The following is a 19354-nucleotide window of genomic DNA, read 5'->3' as shown; positions in this document are numbered from 1 at the left end:
TATTTGGAATCAGCATGAAAAATGCATTGAAATGAGTACAAACAAGCCTAGTATTGGTTAAGTGGTTCTTGAAGCAACTCTTGATATTTTGAGAAAATTTCTCAAAACTTGGACTTTGTATGGCTAGTACACATGCAGAGCATTAAATTAGTCTAAATATTTGCAAAATGTATGAATACAATAGCACGTCATTTGTCTCTGACAAAAGCCTTTTAAGTGTAATTTGTACACAGAATTCTTTGAATTTGTACAATACATGTACAAATTAAATTCAAATGACCATTACAGTTTCAGTTGCTTTGTATTACGTGGTTTCACTCTTTTTGAGTTCATTCACAATCATTTACCCCACGGTCATTTTCTACAAAGGAATTTAATATGTAATACAGTATATTACACGATACAGGTTTTCAGTATAATTTTACACATAAAGGTATTTAGCATAAGTTGGTATGTGAACATGGCACTAAGTAAAATATAATAGTCTAAAATAGATTTACATGATCATGAAATATGCATGCAAAATTGCAAACAAAGAAAGTCCTACATTTTTTTTAAGAGGGGGGGGTCAATTGGCTGTCCGTAAAAGAGAAAAGAGTTATTGAAAATAGAAATAACGTACAAGTGGTGGTGGTGCAAAATTGCAAACATTTAAAAAAGGGGTTCTTGGCTGTCTCTAAAAGAGAAAAGAGTTATTGAAAATTGAAATAACGTATACAAGTGGTTCTTTCTGGTCTTAACAGAACCCTTTTCAGTTCTTCAAAGAACCATTTAAGGTTCTACATACAGTATACAGCTAAAGAACCTTTTTAAGGTATTATACTCAGAACCTTTTTTTTCTAAGAGTGCGTATAGTTAAAATGACAGTCAGACATTTCTGTAGAAATATTTTGCCCAACTGCTCCACCAATTATTCATCAACAGAATATAAATAGATAGTTTTATACCTCAAAAAAAAAACAAAAATCGTCCTGTTATAAAGTGTTAAATTATTATGATTATCCCATGTCCACTGCTCGCGTTTGTAGCCTATTATTGCGTTAACCGGGGTTAACGAATTCGGCAGCCTCAGCTGTTGCGCACGGATAAAACATAGACTGTAAAACATTTAGAACCGATTTATCGAAGCATGGCTAGTGGTCAGGCTTCCTAAATCATCAGGCTTAAGCCCAATTAGTCATACCAATATACAATTTCACATTGTACATCACTTATGAATCAATAAAATGGATCCACATTGGTAGGGCTAGCCTGGTGACTTAGGAAGCCTATACCACTAGCCAAGATTTGAGAAATCGGACCTTACAGTCTATGGATAAAGTCATGGTAAATATCGAATGTTTTTAGTCTAGCCGAGCGGCGGCTAGACTCTTGAATCCCAGTAGTTTCTTTACCTAGCTGGGGGGTTTACAACCCCCCAAGCTAGGTACTGTTTTGCTATCCGTTCTTTCTTTCTTCTTCTTTCTGGCAATAAATTTCAAAATGCTTCTCTTCCTACATGTTACACCCTACAATTACGTAACTTGCACATATGTATTGGCTATATCCAGTGCCCATAGTGTCTAAACAGAATTGGGGTAAATGGTCATTAAGGGGGCATTTCCTGTATTTAACCAAATACTTTCAAAATGCTTCTTCTGCCACATATTATATAGTACAATGATGTCATTTGCATATATGCATCAGCTATACCCCACACCAAGAACTTGCATACAGAATTGGGGTCAAAGGTCATTAAAGGGCAAAATCTTACAATTGCATTATCTGGACATCTGTAAGGGGTATGGGGCTCAAACTCGGTGACAACAAATCTCATGACCAGGGGAACAATTTGCACGGGTCAGGTCAAAGATCATGCAGAGGTCAAATTTTAGAAATGAATTTTCTGGACATCTGTAAGGGGTACGGGGCTCGGACTTGGTGACAACAACTTAATGATCAGGGGACATTTTGGAACACTTTGCAGGGGTCAGGTCAAAGGTTATCTGGGGTCAAATCTTATAATTTCATTTTCTGGATATCTGTAAAGGGTATGGGGCCCAAACTCCGTGACAACAAATCTCATGATCAGGGGAAATTTTGCAGGGGTCAGGTCAAAGGTCATGCAGAGGTCAAATCTTATAAATGTATTTTCTGGACTTCTGTAAGTGGTACGGGGCTCAAAATTGGTGACAACAAACTTGATGACCAGGGGAACATATTTGGAACATGCAGGGGTCAGGTCAAAGGTCATCTGGGGTCAAATCTCAAAATTGCATTTTCTGGACATCTGTAAGGAATACGGGACTCCAACTCGGTGACAACAAACCTCATGACCAGGGGAACATTTTGCAGGGGCAGATACCTCCACAACACCAACACGCCCAGCTAGGTTTGTGGTCTATGACCACCATTTGCCACTAGTTCTTCTTTCTTTCTGGCAATAACTTCAAAATGCTTCTCCTCCTACAGGTTATACCCTACAATTACGTAACTTGCACATATGTATTGGCTATATCCAGCGCCCATAGGGTCTAAACAGAATTGGGCAAATGGTCATTAAGGGGGCATTTCCTGTATTTAACCAAATACCTTCAAAATGCTTCTTCTGCCACATATTATATATAGTACAATGATGTCATTTGCATATGCATCGGCTATACCCCACACCTAGAACTTGCATACAGAATTGGGGTCAAAGGTCATTAAAGGGGCAAAATCTTACAATTGCATTATCTGGACATCTGTAAGGGGTATGAGGCTCAAACTCGGTGACAACAAATCTCATGACCAGGGGAACAATTTGAACAGGTCAGGTCAAAGGTCATGCAGAGGTCAAATTTTAGAAATGAATTTCCTGGACATCTGTAAGGGGTACGGGGCTCAGACTTGGTGACAACAAACTTAATAATCAGGGGGACATTTTGGAACACTTTGCAGGAGTCAGGTCAAAGGTTATCTGGGGTCAAATTTTATAATTTCATTTTCTGGATATCTGTAAGGGTTATGGGGCCCAAACTCTGTGACAACATATCTCATGATCAGGGGAACATTTTGCAGGGGTCAGGTCAAAGGTCATGCAGAGGTCAAATCTTATAAATTTATTTTCTGGACATCTGTAAGGGGTACAGGGCTCAAACTTGGTGACAACAAACTTGATGACCAGGGGAACATATTTGGAACATTTTGCAGGGGTCAGGTCAAAGGTCATCTGGGGTCAAATATCAAAATTGCATTTTCTGGACATCTGTAAGGAATACGGGACTCAAACTCGGTGACAACAAACCTCATGACCAGGGGAAAATTTTTGGAACATTTTGCAGGGGTCAGATACCTCCACAACACCAACACGCCCCAGCTAGGTTTGTGGTCTATGACCACCATTTGCCACTAGTTGCACAGCCGCCATCGGCGCTGTGCATTCTTTTTACCGCGTTCTTACACAGCCGTGACGTTAGTCACGGCTGTGTCTTTTTTCTTACAGGTTCTTTCTTCTTTCTTCTTTCTTCTTTCTTCTTTCTGCCGACCATTACATTTGCTCTAGCACTCACATGCTTGGACCGATTTTAACCTGACTTGGTCACAGCCATCATTGTCCATGCCCCTACATGTCACATGAAACTCATGGGGTCAAAGGTCACGCAGGGGTCATAGGGGTCAAAAACGTGATTTGAACTCAAAATGCTTCTTCTCCCATAGATTACGTAGGACAGTGACGCAATTTGCACACATGCATTGTTATTACCCAGTGTCTATGGGGTCCTCACAGATTTGGGGTCAAAGGTCATTAAGGGGTCACTTCCGGTATAAAACGAAAAACCTTCAAAAATTTTTATTTGCTAAGAAAAACATAGGACAGTAACGGTATGTTCACACATAAATTGTAATTACCCTGTCTATATGTGGTATTTTTGTATTTAGGGTCAAAGGTCATTAAGGGGCCACTTCCGGTACAAAACGAAATACCTTTAAAATGCTTCTTCTCCCACAAATTACGTAGGACAGTAACACCACTTGCATACATGCATTGTTATTATCCAGTGTCTATGGGGTCCTCACAGATTTGGGGTCAAAGGTCATTAAGGGGTCACTTCCGGTATAAAACGAAAAACCGTCAAAAAATTGTATTTGCTAAGAAAAACATAGGACAGTAACGGTATGTTCACACATGAATTGTGGATACCCAATTCATATGTGGTATTTTTTTATTTGGGGTCAAACGTCATTAAGGGGTCACTTCCGGTATAAAACGAAAAACTGTCAAAAATTTTTATTTGCTAAGAAAAACATAGGACAGTAACGGTATGTTCACACATGAATTGTGGGTACTCAATTCATATGTGGTATTTTTTTATTTGGGGTCAAATGTCATTAAGGGGTCACTTCCGGTCTGAGACGAAAAACCTTCAAAATGCCCCTTCTGCCACAAGTAACATAGCAAAGTGGTGCCACATGCACCCATGCATTGACATTAGCCTATGTCTATGGCCGTTTTCATATATTTTGGGGTCATAAGGTCATTAGGGGTAACAACACGGCTGTGTTCGTGGGTTAGACCACAGCTTAGTCTAGTTCTTCTTCTTCTTCTTTCTTCTTTCTGTCAACATCATTAAATCAACCATCGTAGCCACATGCTTTCAGCCATGTTGATCATAGTTGGTCACTAGGACTATTGGGTGGTGCCACAGATGTCACATGATCAACTTCCGATCAAATGTCATCCACTTCCGGTCAGTGGCCAAAAACGAGATTTTCACTAAAATGCTACTCCTCCCACATATGACATAGCATCGTGACGTCACTTGCACACATACATCACCTATAGCCAGTGTCTAAAAGTCCTTCACAGAATTGGGATCAAAGGTCATTAAGGGGTCACTTCCGGTAAAAGTCTGAAAAATTTGTAAAAAATATTCAAAAAATCAATGTCTTTACATATTACATAACAGAGAGTGGCCATTAGCACACATGCATTGCTACTAGCTAGGGTCTTTAGGATGCCTACAGTTTTGGGGTCAAAGGTCATTAAGGGGTTACTTCCGGTCAAAAATCAAAATTATCAAAAAAGTTTAAAAAATTTTTATCTCAAAATGTAAACAGACCAGAGTAATATAATCATCATACATGAATTAGTGTTACCTGATGTATGCATGGTATTTTTATTTTGGGGGTCAAAGGTCATTAAGGGGTCACTTCCTGTTTTTAGCTAAATAACTTTAATAATTTTTATCTCAACAACTAAACAAAGTAGAATTTTTTAATTAAAATTAGAACAATGCATTTTGTCGGTGTACATGAGGTTTTTTTTTTCATTGAGGTCAAAGGTCATTAAGGGGTCAAAAGGTCAATCATAAATTTTCAAAAATCAAAATCCATGTATAAGTTCCGATTAAGCTGAAATTCACCAGGAATATTCCTTATGACATCCTAAGCACTATGTAATATTTTTGCGGGGTCAAAGGTAATTAAGGGATCACTTCCGGTTCTCACAGATTCGGGGTCATAACTCATTTGTCACTGCTGGCTGTGCATCCTCGCGGTCGCAGGCGAACGCAATCAGATCTCGTTCTTCTTCTTCTTCTTCTTCTTTCTGTCAACATTTGATATAATTTGCTCTAGCTCCTTCATTATTTGACCGATTATGACCAAACTTGCGCACAAGCTCAACTACCCCAGCCTTTACATATGACATGACCCATTTGGGGTCAAACGTCACGCATGAGTAATTTTGGCTAAAATGTGATTTTTACCAAAAATGCTTCTTCTCCTACAGATTACATGGTAGAGTATCGAGATTTGGACATTTACCTTGGCTATAGCCGGGGCCTATGGGGTCCTCACAGATTTGGGGTCAAAGGTCATTAAGGGGTATTTCCGGCACATAACCAAATACCTTCAAAATGCTTCTTTTCCTACAGATTCTATGGTACAGAGATGCGACTGACACATATGCATTGACATTAGTTGGTGTCTATGGGGTCCTCACAGATTTTGAGTTCAAGGTCAAAAAAAAAAAAAAAATGGTTGATTACTGAAAATCACTTTAAAATTCAATATTTTCTGCATATTACGTGCTGTGATCATCAGAATAATGCCAAAAGGGCTCTAGCATTATGTTCATGTACGATTGTAATCAGATTTGGCTTAAACATGGAGGAGGGTCTGTTTTGGGGTCAAAAGGGTAAAATTCTAAAGTTTGTCCAATTTAAATGAAAATTAGTATATGTGATCTTGATATGATTCAAAATATATTGGAGGTCATTTCAAGGTCACCAGAGGTCAACGAAAGGTCAAAAGGGGTCAAATTCTAATATTTGTCCAATTTAGATGAAAATTAGTATATGTGATCTTGATATGATTCAAAATATATTGGAGGTCATTTCAAGGTCACCAGAGGTCAACTAAAGGTCAAAAGGGGTCAAATTACAAAGTTTATTCAATTTGAATGAAAATTAGTATATGTTATGTGGATATGATGCAAAATGTGGTGAAGGTCATTTCAAGGTCATCAGATGTCATTTCAAGGTCACGGCTAGACTTCGCAGCCTTACTAAGGATGCAATATATCTAGTCTTTATTCTATTTTTACGCTCTGAATATTGATAATGAATTTGGGGTATTCTGATCATGCAAATTAATCATTGGTTCACCCTTACATGTAGGGAAAATTGTTATACGTTCCCAGCAAACACAAAACAATTTTGACATCATTCGCAAAAGGTTATAAAAGGTTGTCAGAAAACGTTTAAATGTCGGGTTATATAAAGGGTATATTAAGGGTATAAAACGTGTTCATAACATTAAAAAACATTTGTTGATAATCAACTGCTCAGCAAACACAAAATGTTTTACAGAAATGTTTAAATGTCGGGTTATATAAAGGGTATAAAAACGTTTTTATAACATTCCAAAAACATTTTTAAAAACTTGATACAAAACATTCTAAACAGAATATTTTGAGAAAAATGTTTGCCCAAAATATTTGCAATAACGTTTTAAAAACGTTTTAATAACCTTTATATAACCCGGCATTTAAATGTTATTAAATCGTTTTGAAAAATACATTTTAAGAACATTTGGAAAAATGTTTGCAAAAATACTTTACAATGTAACATTTTGAAAACATTTTAAAAATATTGTTGTAGTGTGTTTTCATACCAAACATTTTAAAACGTTTTCATAACCTTTATATAACCCGACATTTTAATGTTATTAAAACGTGTTTACCTAAAGCAAAAGCCAAAATATAACTTATTTAAAACGTTTTTAAAACGTTTTTGTGTTTGCTGGGTTCATGGGTAATTGAGTGATAGACCTGTCGCGTTCAAATCCATCGGCCTTTATGTGTATTAGTACGTGATTTAAATTTGGATACCCTTACGCATGCTAAACTGAACATGCAAAGTAAAAACGAAGTGGTCCAATTATAAGAACAAAGTCAATAAGGGTTTTAACTTCCTCGCTTTTTACTATGTTTAATATTGGCCTCTGTATTTACTTTGTATCTTTTAACTGTGTGCTTGTCCACTTACAATTTCACAAAATAAAGCTCAGCCATTCTGAGTTGAACTGATGATATACTAAAATAAGGTTAGGGTGTGTAAACTGAAAAGATACAAAGTTGTGCTCAGTCCCGTGCTCTGTAAGCACTTTTAATATCCAAGCGATCGATTTTGCCTCAACAGCTACCCAATATAAAGTTGCGTGGGGTGAAGTAAATGAGGAAAAGCGCCTTGCTATGGAAATGCATTGGTGTTTGGTGTTGCGGATTCGAACCCTCGAGATGTTATTATTGACCTTACCGGTATGCCAACGTCCCCAAAGTGGTTCCACACCGCGTGCCAACCAATGACATTTGATCGACCATTCATATCTGTTTTCATATTTTTCACATTTTAAAAATATTTTATCTTTTGTTGATCATTTTTTATTTTGATGGAAAATAAATTCGATTGATTTCATTGATTGATGTTAAAAAATGAAAACAAAAATGCCAAAAAATTCATCAAAAGCCATCAAATTAAAAAAAAGACGAGCGCAGAAACCATAGACAGTATCCACAAGCCTCAGCACACTTTTCATGAATTCTCTGACCACTGTGTCCCCAGGCACACAAAGACACTATATAGGCCTATATAAACCATTTAGCAATGACCAGGGACTTGCTTGCAGCTAGGAAGCGAACTCCCTATTCATGCCACAATAAACCATCGCAGCCAGGAGCAATCAAGTAATAGTATAGACTACCATTATGCATCTCATGATTTCCAATTGAACATGCAAAAATAATTTTGTAACTTGAAAATGCCATATTATGAAATCTACATCCCGCAGCGTAATCCACCCAGCGTCTCTCCCCAAGAGAAAAAACACCAAAAGATTGCCATTTCGCAGACTATATAGGCCTATAATAAAACATTTTACCGGAACTTGATGTTAAAATATAATAAATACATCTGAAAAGCCTCATGTGACCCGTGTACGTTGGTGGAACTTATAATGTTTGTGGAACTGCTATAACATATATATAATTCATATGATCCATATTCAAGGAACAATGAGTTTTGAAAAATTGTCGAGTTCAGAACCCATGTCAACAAATGTATAATACCATGGAGTGTTTAGACCTTTAAATCACTGCTATCCTAACACCTATAGACATGGGTGTTTAACTCAATCCTGAATTAAGGTCCGCATGAGATTTAGCTCCTAGACTAATTATGCGAATTAACACGGTGAAGAACGGGACTCTATAAAATGTACAAATAAAACAAGTGCTTTCGAAAAGCCCGTGTAGGGCTATAAGTTACCCTAAACCAACTTCCATTTTTGCATGTATGATAACATGTTATTTTATAATGGTGGTATTAAAACTAAAACATGTTATTCATATATGGTCTATTTGCCAAACTAAAGCATTATTTGGTATATAAAACAACACACGGATGTGATAATTGTTACAGCAGAACTAATGGCTTTGGCAAATGTATACTATTATTATCATCATCATCATCATCACAATACCAGATCAGTAAGGCGACGTTGTTAAATGTCACTGCTTGCTTGTCTATTTCATAACCGAATTATCCTCAATTGAGCAAGCCTTATATTTCGTTAAATGATGATGATATTAAACGGGTTCTCTAGGATAAATCCTTCAGTCTTTCAACAACTACGCACGGTCATCGGGTTGCTGTTGGTAATGCAACGTGCAGGATTGTGGGTAAAAAAGGCGGCGCCATTAGAGGTCTGAAGGAGTCAGGCTACGGGTTCCCCGTCGGACAAGTATAATAAAACCTGCAAGCTTTCGTCATAATGTAGCTCTGACTTCTTCATTGGGAATGATGGAGTGTAATGCATAACTGTCTCTTGTTTATCATATTTATACCATTTGTATACAGAGAGTATCATCATCATGTGGACTGCCCCTTGTCCAATATGATATGTCAATAGATTGCCTTATCTATATTTAGGAAATAGTGGCTTTGAAAAGAGTTGTTTATATAGTAGGTGCCTTTCCTTGGTGGCTCTGAAAAGAGCCGTTCAAGCAGACTGCTCGTTGGCCACATGTTTAGACTGTCTGTTTGATTATTGTTATCATGTGTATAGAGTATCATTATGTGCTGCTTCTTGCCCACATGATATGTGAACGAAAAGAGTTGTTTACAGGTGCCCCTTTCCTGCTGAAGATTTGGTGGCTCTGAAAAGAGCCGTTCAAGCAGACTGACTGCTCCTTATCCACTTAACACGCTTAAAAGCTGGTGGCTCTTCATTTAAAATTGGCAAGTGTTTTTGAATTTTATTACATTCCAATGGGTAGGCTATAGCCCATTGGATGATTATCAAAATTGCCATTAAAAGCAATCGTGAGCTTTATCAAAACGAAGGTTGATGAGCCTGACCAGAAAGACTTTACTCACAAAGGTTTCCTCAAAATTGTATACATACAATTAGATTAAAAAATAAAAGATAATGAAGTAAAAAGCCATGTCAACGTGGCCTTCTTAAGCATTGATCCAACATGTCAACTTTCTCGGAGTTCATAGTTCTTATAGATTTTAAATAAGTAGGCCTAAACATTATTTTAAATATATGCAAAGCTATTCTTTGAAATGTGTTAAATTTATGACTTTCGCGTGTTAATGGGTTGAATATTGTTCTAAATATCTTCGTCACCGACATGGGCTAAATGCATTATATAATGCTAGAAATAGGACACAGACTGTGCAGAAAGGTTAACATAGTTAATGATCTGAAACCGTCTCGATATATTGGAGATATAAGCTATAATAAGCAACCATGTTTAATTTACCAACGCGTTGGTTCAAATCATGATCGTATAATTGGTAAAAATAGTTTATAAATATATGCCTGTATATAAGAGATTTACACTTAGAATAGGTGCACAATCATGACAATGTGCACGTCACATATTCATAAACGAAATTTGTGAATTCAATCCCACATTTGCGACATTCACGATCAAATTTTGTAATTTGAAAATCGAATTGTTTTGTTACGCTCTTCATACCGATGTGTAACATACCATCAGATTTGTGTTGCATTTATCCAACTTGTTGTAGCCTACATCAAATAAAAATTCCTTTAAAAAAGGAATGTGGCGCCCAATGTGAGCTGGCCGGATATGGTGAATTCCATGGTGATTAGATTTGGTATTATAATGATTTTTTAGGGAAGAGTAGAAGATGATCAAATACGAGAGAAATGCTTCATGGAATGAAGCTTTCGTGTCAATTTGCGATTATGTGGGGTCGGAGTTCTGTTTTGGGAGCCTATTGTAGTGAGGATATTGCTTTGGATATTGAATATTGTTGAATTTCGTTATGCAGGGCCTAGGGTATATGATGGATAACTAGAAGACACAAATAAGTAAGTTTCCATCTAGTCATCTATACACTCATTCTTGTCACACGACGAATTTCGACAAAGTCATGTAAACGTAATTTCGTTTTTCACCCGACGTCCGTCCAGAAACAATCCTGAAATGTTGAAAACTTGGGGTCGGCGCACTCATGCCAGTTTATCCTAAGGTATACTCTGTGTCTTTTGTAGCCAACCATGTGGCTAAGAGAGGCTAGGAAATACTTAAACTAATACAAAACAATCATACCCTCCTATCATGCCAATTATTTTACAGCTAAATAATTTTGTTGTAGTGACGATATTCGAATAATGTTATCAAACTTTCATCATTTATCACTATAAGTTTAAAGTTTATAATAATATAACTTATAAATAACTCCAACTCAATGAATGTTGAACTATATTAATATGTGAGTCAATTTACTTTTACATTTTTCGAAAATTTTGAACCATATTCTTAGAAAATTAGACATAATTCATTTTATTTAAGTCAATAATCAGAGTTGGTCTATTATTTTGAACTTTCGTATCAGGGAAAATTCATTCTATGTGAGAACGTGTCTCTTACGTCCATGATCATGATGATGAGAAGCTGGTATCTCTAGAGCGCAGGTTGATCAAAAAGTTGAGCACAAAGTTGAGCAATGTGCAACAACTTTCCTCGTCGACGCGTTGTATGTAATAGATAATTTCACGGTTTGGGTGAAACGATAACGAACAGTGCAATGTCCTTTAAGATATTTTTGAACTAACGACAAAGTTGGAAACATAGCTTTGTTTTGTATCAAAATTAACACAATATCTTGTTACTAAAACGTTACACAAAGAACTGGGAAAAGTTCATTACATGCTTAATAAAACGACAGTAGCATCAACTCTATCATCAAAGTCATGATCATTATTTTATGGTTCAGTAAAATAAACCATAATAAACAAGTCAATATCTGCACGCTCGATGGTGATGGATAATGAAGGCCCGCGTGTCTGACAAATTCCGATTGAAGACATCACATTTAAAGGACGCACTGTAAATAAAAATGTTTATGTTAGGTTTTAAACACTTATTTAAACACTTCAATGCATTTACTTTGTAACACTTTTAAACACTGCGAAGTATTTACCACAGTTAAAGTATAGGAGGTAAATACTATATTAACCAATTTAAACACTACATTAAACACATAAATACCCCTAAACACTGAAAGATAAACACATCAGTATTTAGATATTTTAATAATTTGCTTTAATAACTATGCACCCAAGTTTCTGAACAATAATACATTAATACTTTAACGTGTTTATCATTAAGTGTTTTGGTGTGCTTAAATGTCAGTGGTAAACACTTAGTAGCTACTAGTGAAAAACGTATTACATAAGAAAATACATTGAAGCGTTTAAATAAATAAGTGTGTAAACCTAAAAGGTTAATTCGATTTACCAAAAATACGGCCTATGTATAAGGTCGTCTTCCTTTTAGAAGTGCGGTTATTTAATATTAAAAGAACAAGACAACCTATATAGCTCAAAAACAGATACTGGGAATGCTTGTATACTCATTTTAATAAAACAAAGTAAAAATGTATGGACATTATTAAAGGGGAAGCCCCGTCAGCGCAGTTCTTCTGGGGTGAACCAAACCTGCCTGGTTATTAAATTAATCAGTGACAAAGTTATATCTGAATTTGACACATGCTAATTGATGCAATAACATTAAAACATTAATTAGCACATGTCAAATTCAAAGATAACCTGGTCATTGATTAATTTGATAACCAGGCAAGTTGGTTCACCTGCTCTGGCGGGGCTTCCCCTTTAAGGTTGGTCCTATTATAGCCTACTCCTATTGCAATGTCGACGCGACTTGGCGAATTTATCAACATTTTGCCCCTGCATTCAGTCATGGCATGCAGCATTGTGACTGTCAGATCGTATCGATGTTTCAACATTTTGCTACAGGTCTATATCCATTTTGTATAAAGTAAGGGATCATAAGGTTATGTACGGGTTAGGACCAGAAAGACGGCAAAGACAAATAAACAGGGGAGGTATGAAATGGGGTTAGCACTTCAATGGCAAAATACTTCATTTTTATATACGATAGGTAAGATTACATTCGTTATTAACAGGTAGGCCTATTGAACTATCACAGTGATCTCCTGTGTACAAAGTAACATACAACAATATTTGTGCAAGACAACACATTTTCTTAACGTTTCAGTGCAGACATGATTTTAGCTATTGGTCAAAATGTATTGTGCATAGAAATAAGGAGTTGTGCATTTTGTGCAATAATGATGAAAAAATAATTGCGAATGACGCCCGGGGAATGACGTGACAAAAATTGCCACGGTATGCCGCTGGTTCACCCTTTGCTACCCCCTCTCATGTTATAGAATTATTGCTCCTCTCTCCAGCCCATGCCAAATTTTTGTGAACCAAATTTGCAAACCTTATATCTAAAATTATGATGCGCGGCAGCGCGTGTAACGACCAGGAAAGTTTACCCATGAATTTTGCACACAATGGTTGTTCAGCAAATCTGAATTGACTTTACATGCTTAGAGCATTCCACTATAGAGGAGTTTTCATAAAAGCTGCGAGTAGACCCAGACGGTGGATATCAAGATATATCTCAAATTTTCACGTTGCCATTGATTATTAAAGAAAACAAAACTTTGTCAAATCATTCCCAATTTGTAATGTCTCTCATTCTAATCCCGTTAGAGACGGATAATTCACTCCAGTGGAACCCGGGGGGGGCACTTCAATATGAAATGGATATAGGGCTGGCACTTTCGCACTAAGGGGCACGGTGAGAGCAACTTGTAAAAACTATGGGGTCATCGGGTAAGAGCATGATTTTGGGCATTCGGTGAGAGCAAAATGTAAAAAATATGGGGTCATTGCGTGAGAACATGACCCATTTTTTCAAATGGAATCTTTGGGTGAGAGCCAATGAGCGCCACAGAAACCTCGAAAACAGAATTTCTAGTTCAAAATGGCTTCAAATTTCTTTGTTTTTGTTTTCAAAATAAGTAACAAAGTCAGTGATAAATGAAAGTTATTGTTCAAATTGAACTTGTAAGGGTCTTTGGGTGATAGATCAAATGAAAAAATAGGGGGTCTTCAGGTGACAGAGCATGTGTGTTCGTAAAAAAATATGGGGTCTTTGGGTGACAGCGACGCTGAAAAGGGGGGCCTTATCACAGCCCTACAGTCGCGTCACCTCCAAAGTTGGAGTGCCCCCGGGCAGTGGAAGGGTTAGTGCTTTTGAATTGCTTTGAACTATCGGTTAAAAAACCATCATTTGAGCCAATCAAATCTGGGGACATTGATGGGGGCCAGCGTGGCCTGCATCGTCTGAGTAGCTCTAGAACTCGCATGCAAACCCCAAAGTTTACCACTATATTTCTTATTTCTAAGATAATTTGAATTTTTTTGTCACTTTTATTTTAACATTTAATTGTTTTTATCCACCAATTTTATATTTTTCAGAGGTCGTTTCGGCAAAGTTTATCGATGTATTGAAAAGGCAACAGGGAAAACATGGGCGGCGAAGTTCATCAAAGCAATCAAACAGAAAGACAAGGAAGCAGTCCGATCAGAAATATCCGTGATGAATCAACTCAATCATGACAATCTTATCAAATGTTTTGATGCCTTTGAGGTTCGATCACAGATGATCATGGTCATGGAAATGTAAGAGGTTTTTCATTATTTTTTCTTTGTTAGAACAATATTGTAATTTATGCTGAAGACGAGGCCCTCAATTTTCCTCTGTTTTGATGAATCCAAGTGTGTGAAAATATTTCCAAAACATAATAATGATAAAATAGGACCAGCACTTTACCCCCAATTTTGATTGGTCTCGTGAGTTTTAAAATAATGGGCTTAATCGATCCAATTTTGTATCAAAATTGTAATATTTACAAAGTATGTACATTGATGATGAACAACTAAAACACCTTGCAAAAATTGAGGCCTTTAATTGCTGTAGGTCTATTTGTGACAAATCTTTTAAGGATTAAAAAAGTAAATCCCTGGTGATTCCGCGTTAATGCATTGCTGCGTCATACTAGTACTGGAATTGTCACAATTCTGGAATTGTGACAGTTCCAGGTTTGTGACGCAGCCTGTCAGAAACTTGGAATTGTCATATTTTTGGAATTGGGATAGTTCAGGTTTGTGACGGAGCCTGTATTCCGGAATTGTGACAGTATAACGCCATCGATATAATACGCTGTAATTATGAATTAATGAAATAACGATTTTCTCTCAGTTTACCTCATTAGTTAGGTTCAAATTATGAAAAAGGCACATATCTCATAATGAAAGTATAATATAATTGTGTGAAGAAGGAATGTAACTTTGTCAGAAATCTTTCAATTTTGCTTTAAGTAATGCCATTTCCACCCAAAGTGTTTTGTCAACTGGTGCATTACGCCTTCTTATAACATAAATAAAAGGAAAAATAGACTTGCATTACGAATAATAATCAAGAGCAAAACCTATGTATTAGCTAAGACGAATCAGGTATCAGTGTCGGTATTAAAATAATTTTGTGGTTGTAAGTTTTGGCCGTGCGACACCCTGATTTGATGTGACGAGAAACATAAAGAGCGCCATCATACTGTGAGGCACAATATCATGGCGCCAAAAATGGTGTCTGTTTGTTTGTTTACCCAGGTTGGTCCGTGAGGAACACATGCTAATCCACGGAAAACCATGGGCCGTTCCAAGCTCATACAAATGCACAAGCCTGAATAGCCAGTGTAGGCTAATATATACATGCTGGCCTAGATAGCTTTGATAAACAAAGCAAGAAATGGAAGAAAATAGCTAGGAAAAAGAGAAAAGAGAAGGCCACTCCCAAACACAATTGTACAATTTTACTCTTAGCCCTTACTTCGTGAGAAAGGAAACTGAATTCCAATCTCAGGCCCCGATGCAAAGGTGTCGGAACTTATTTATTTTTATGTGACATAGGCCTATACATCATTCAAGTTAGTTCACCATTTCATTTTGAAAACCGTATCTTACTTTTAATAATCGGGCAAAACTGAACGAATTTGAGGAACCTTTGTCATTGTCATGTGCAAGAGTTTAATAATAGCCCAAACCATACCTTTCGCAACATCTGAACAAAAACCAACACATTGCATTTATCCCCATGTCAGTTTAAACTGAAAAGCGTTTTCTTTAAGCATTATCACAAATAATCATTTTTAATTTATCTTTATAATGACTTAATCTTCGTTTTGTTCCAAGGATACCCGGAGGTGAATTATTCGAACGCATCATCAGCGAAGACTTCGAGCACTCAGAAGCAGATGCCATCACTTTCATGCAACAGATATGTGGCGCAGTCCAACACATGCACAAGAACAACGTCCTGCATCTGGATCTGAAGCCTGAAAACATCCTCTGCGTTGAGAAATCTGGCCACCAAATCAAGCTCATAGATTTTGGTCTTGCAAGGACCTTCAATGGATACGAGGATGTGAAGGTTATGTTTGGGACGCCAGAGTTTGTTGCTCCTGAGGTTGTTAACTACGAACAGATTGGTTTTGCTACGGATATGTGGAGTGTTGGAGTCATTTGTTATGTTTTGTACGTAACCATGGTAACAATGATAATGAAATGAAACTCTCAATATTTGCTAAAAATGAAAATTAATTTTAAAGGGACTTTCAGATATCCGTCGAGGAACCAAAAAAAATATTAAAAAAGTATTTTTTCCGCGGTTGCTTAAAAATGAACATGTGCACAAAATGACATGTGTGAGGAATAATGTAGTTTGGGATTGACGGATCCCTGACTGGATGTCCCTTTAACATTAACAAAAAATGAAACAAACAAATAATCGTATGGATATGAGGTTTTTTTCATTCTTTTTACAAAATTGTAAAAGAGTTCAAAAAACCTGCTTTTAGCATGTTAGTGGTTTCAGTAATATATAAAAAAGATATCGTGTGTCACTAAATTAAAGACTGACGGAGTTATAATATTTTTTGAAATAATATAATAATATGAATTTAAAATTTTTAATTAATGAATCTGCATGAAAGATAATAACACAACTTTAATTAATAATTTGCATTTTCCTCAATACATTTGCGCAGACTCAGTGGCCTTTCACCTTTCATGGGCGACACAGCTGCTGAAACGTTGAATAATGTCACTGCAGGTTACTGGGACTTCGAGGATGAGGCTTTCGACAACATATCCGAAGATGCCAAGAATTTCATTGAACAACTTCTCGTCAAAAGGAAAGAGTAAGTTTTGGTGTTAAGGGACCGTTCAATATTTACGCAGAGGGGGGGGGGAGATTTTAAAGAGGAATCCGAACTTGAACTTCGAGGGTCTTGAGGGGGCATGTAATTTTATTTATTTGAACCGTGTTAAGTTTTAAATGCATGACATTGGGAAAACAAGAGTGGAGTCGGTAAATTTTGAGCGGATGCGAGGGGGAACGCAAATTATTTTATCGAATTCTTTTTCATTTCTCCCATCCCGGGTGCTCTCCCATGACGCTATATATTTTATTTCGAAAATTGTCTTGTGACAGACGCGCCAGAAGCATCACAAATTATTCATTTAATCCTATACTTGCCTATTTTCTTTTACACGCACAATATAGACCAGATAGTTCAACTGTATCTCTCTTTAATGTGGGTCTACTTTTCGGCGTAGTGGTAAAAGCCTAACTATTCCCGCCGATTACGAGCTGATCAAAATGTAACATTAATGCATCTTGCAGAAGGATCCTCATCACTTACTCAGTCCACAACAAGTGGAGACCATTGATCGTTTTTCTGCTCTCTCGGGCGGATGTGGGATTTGTCTTGCATGCTTGCTAAGGCTTAAGGGTCTACACCTGTAAGAGATGATACCAAATGAATGTGTATCATACTCAACTTTTAACTATTATTCCAAAAGATTTACCTTTAAGTCAGGTAAAAGACCACTTAAAATATAAGTGTGTTGATTAAATTGTGGTTTTCCCTCCACTTCAGGCATTTTACGTGAATGTATTGATTTGTTGACAGTACACCACACTTCCGTCAAATTTTTCTTCCAAAAAATAATGATACAGGTGTTCTCATAATTGAGGAATAAACGGCCCTATTTGCAATAGCTGCCAGGTGTCATATCTTTTAAGATGTGTATAATATTTAATGCAAAAATTGTCTGATGTATATAGGGCAGCTATTGCAGATAGGGCTTTCTGGCACTGGCATAAATCCCTCGATATTGTGTCCGCCGATAATTAAACGTTTTAGCAAATGAACTTGTTTGTCACGAACATTGGCAGTGATTCTACTGAGTTTTTTTTTCAAATATCAACAATCAATACAGGTATATAATCCAGCGTTCTTCTTCCGCGGACCGGTCTTCATTTAAAATCTGGACTTTTAGAGCTTCCGACGCAGTAGTATGGGTCATTTGATTCGATCTGACGAGAATCTACTCTCAGGATCGGTATAGTCTATAGATCATTTGGATTTGATCTGACGAGAATTTACTCCTCCCATGCAGGATTTGAACGCGTAATTTTCAGTGGTGATATTTTCAACAACATTTTTATCTTCTATACATCTATTCCAGAAAGCGTATCACCGTACAAGAGTGTCTAACTCATCACTGGTTGCAGAGTAAGAAAGACGATTTAGCTGCCAATAAATTAAGCAAAGAAAGACTGAGAAAATTTGTGGCCAGAAGACGATGGCAGGTAAGTAAAGAATAATTCTTTATTTGTATATAATTTTGAGAACTATCACACATATTGCGTTTGTGATTTCAACATGTGCAATATTATGTATCATATGTATGATACATTATACCGTATTATAGAGCCTATACGCTGGCGAAGTTACGTCATTAATCGGATTAATTACCATAGCAATCAGGTGAAAACAATTTTGAACATATCGCGCTGCACTACAAGCAGGTTACACTCATCACCTGTGTATGTCTGCAATCATAGATTGAATACAATACTGGTCTTTTCAAAGATACTTATCTTACAGGTGCAAGTAATCAGCATGATATGATTTAATGAAGAGGTACCGCGTGAACGTATCAGTGCAGCGCGGTATATTCAAAAATAGTTTTCACCTATTGCTATGGTAGTTAATCCGATTATTACGTAACTTCGCCAGCGTATAGAGGTACCTCGGATGTTGGAACGTGACCCCCCCCCCCCCTTGGTTAGCAAATCTTTATATATTTGGGATTTGCATTAACCTTATCAAATTCTAATTTTAGTTGCGTATCATTATCAATTTTATTAATACTAATCATTTTGCTGATGCGCTAGTCTTAATTGGTCTCCGCTATTAAATTATTTTCAATTTATATTAAAACAAAATCAACTTGATGAAAATACACGAAATAAAAAGTGGTATAAGATCGAAACAAATCGTTTAATTTCCCGAATCTGCTACATTTTGTGTTCCATAAGGTCAAAGCGATCATTGACCTTTTCGCA

The 19354-nt window shown here is 36.7% G+C and overlaps 1 protein-coding gene across 1 annotated transcript in view; it reads left to right on the top strand.

Moving 5' to 3' along the window:
• Positions 1–19354, top strand: part of LOC140168168 (myosin light chain kinase, smooth muscle-like) — a 145531-nt gene that overhangs the window by 36388 nt on the left and 89789 nt on the right. The window contains exons 3-6 of the mRNA XM_072191497.1: positions 14359–14562; positions 16132–16473; positions 16986–17138; positions 18472–18595. Of these exons, the coding sequence (XP_072047598.1) occupies positions 14359–14562; positions 16132–16473; positions 16986–17138; positions 18472–18595 (823 nt within the window). The remainder of the gene's footprint in view (positions 1–14358; positions 14563–16131; positions 16474–16985; positions 17139–18471; positions 18596–19354) is intronic.

This window comes from Amphiura filiformis, chromosome 13, assembly GCF_039555335.1.
Source record: "Amphiura filiformis chromosome 13, Afil_fr2py, whole genome shotgun sequence".
Lineage (NCBI taxonomy): Eukaryota > Metazoa > Echinodermata > Ophiuroidea > Amphilepidida > Amphiuridae > Amphiura > Amphiura filiformis.
This window is presented reverse-complemented; position numbering and strand designations above follow the sequence as displayed.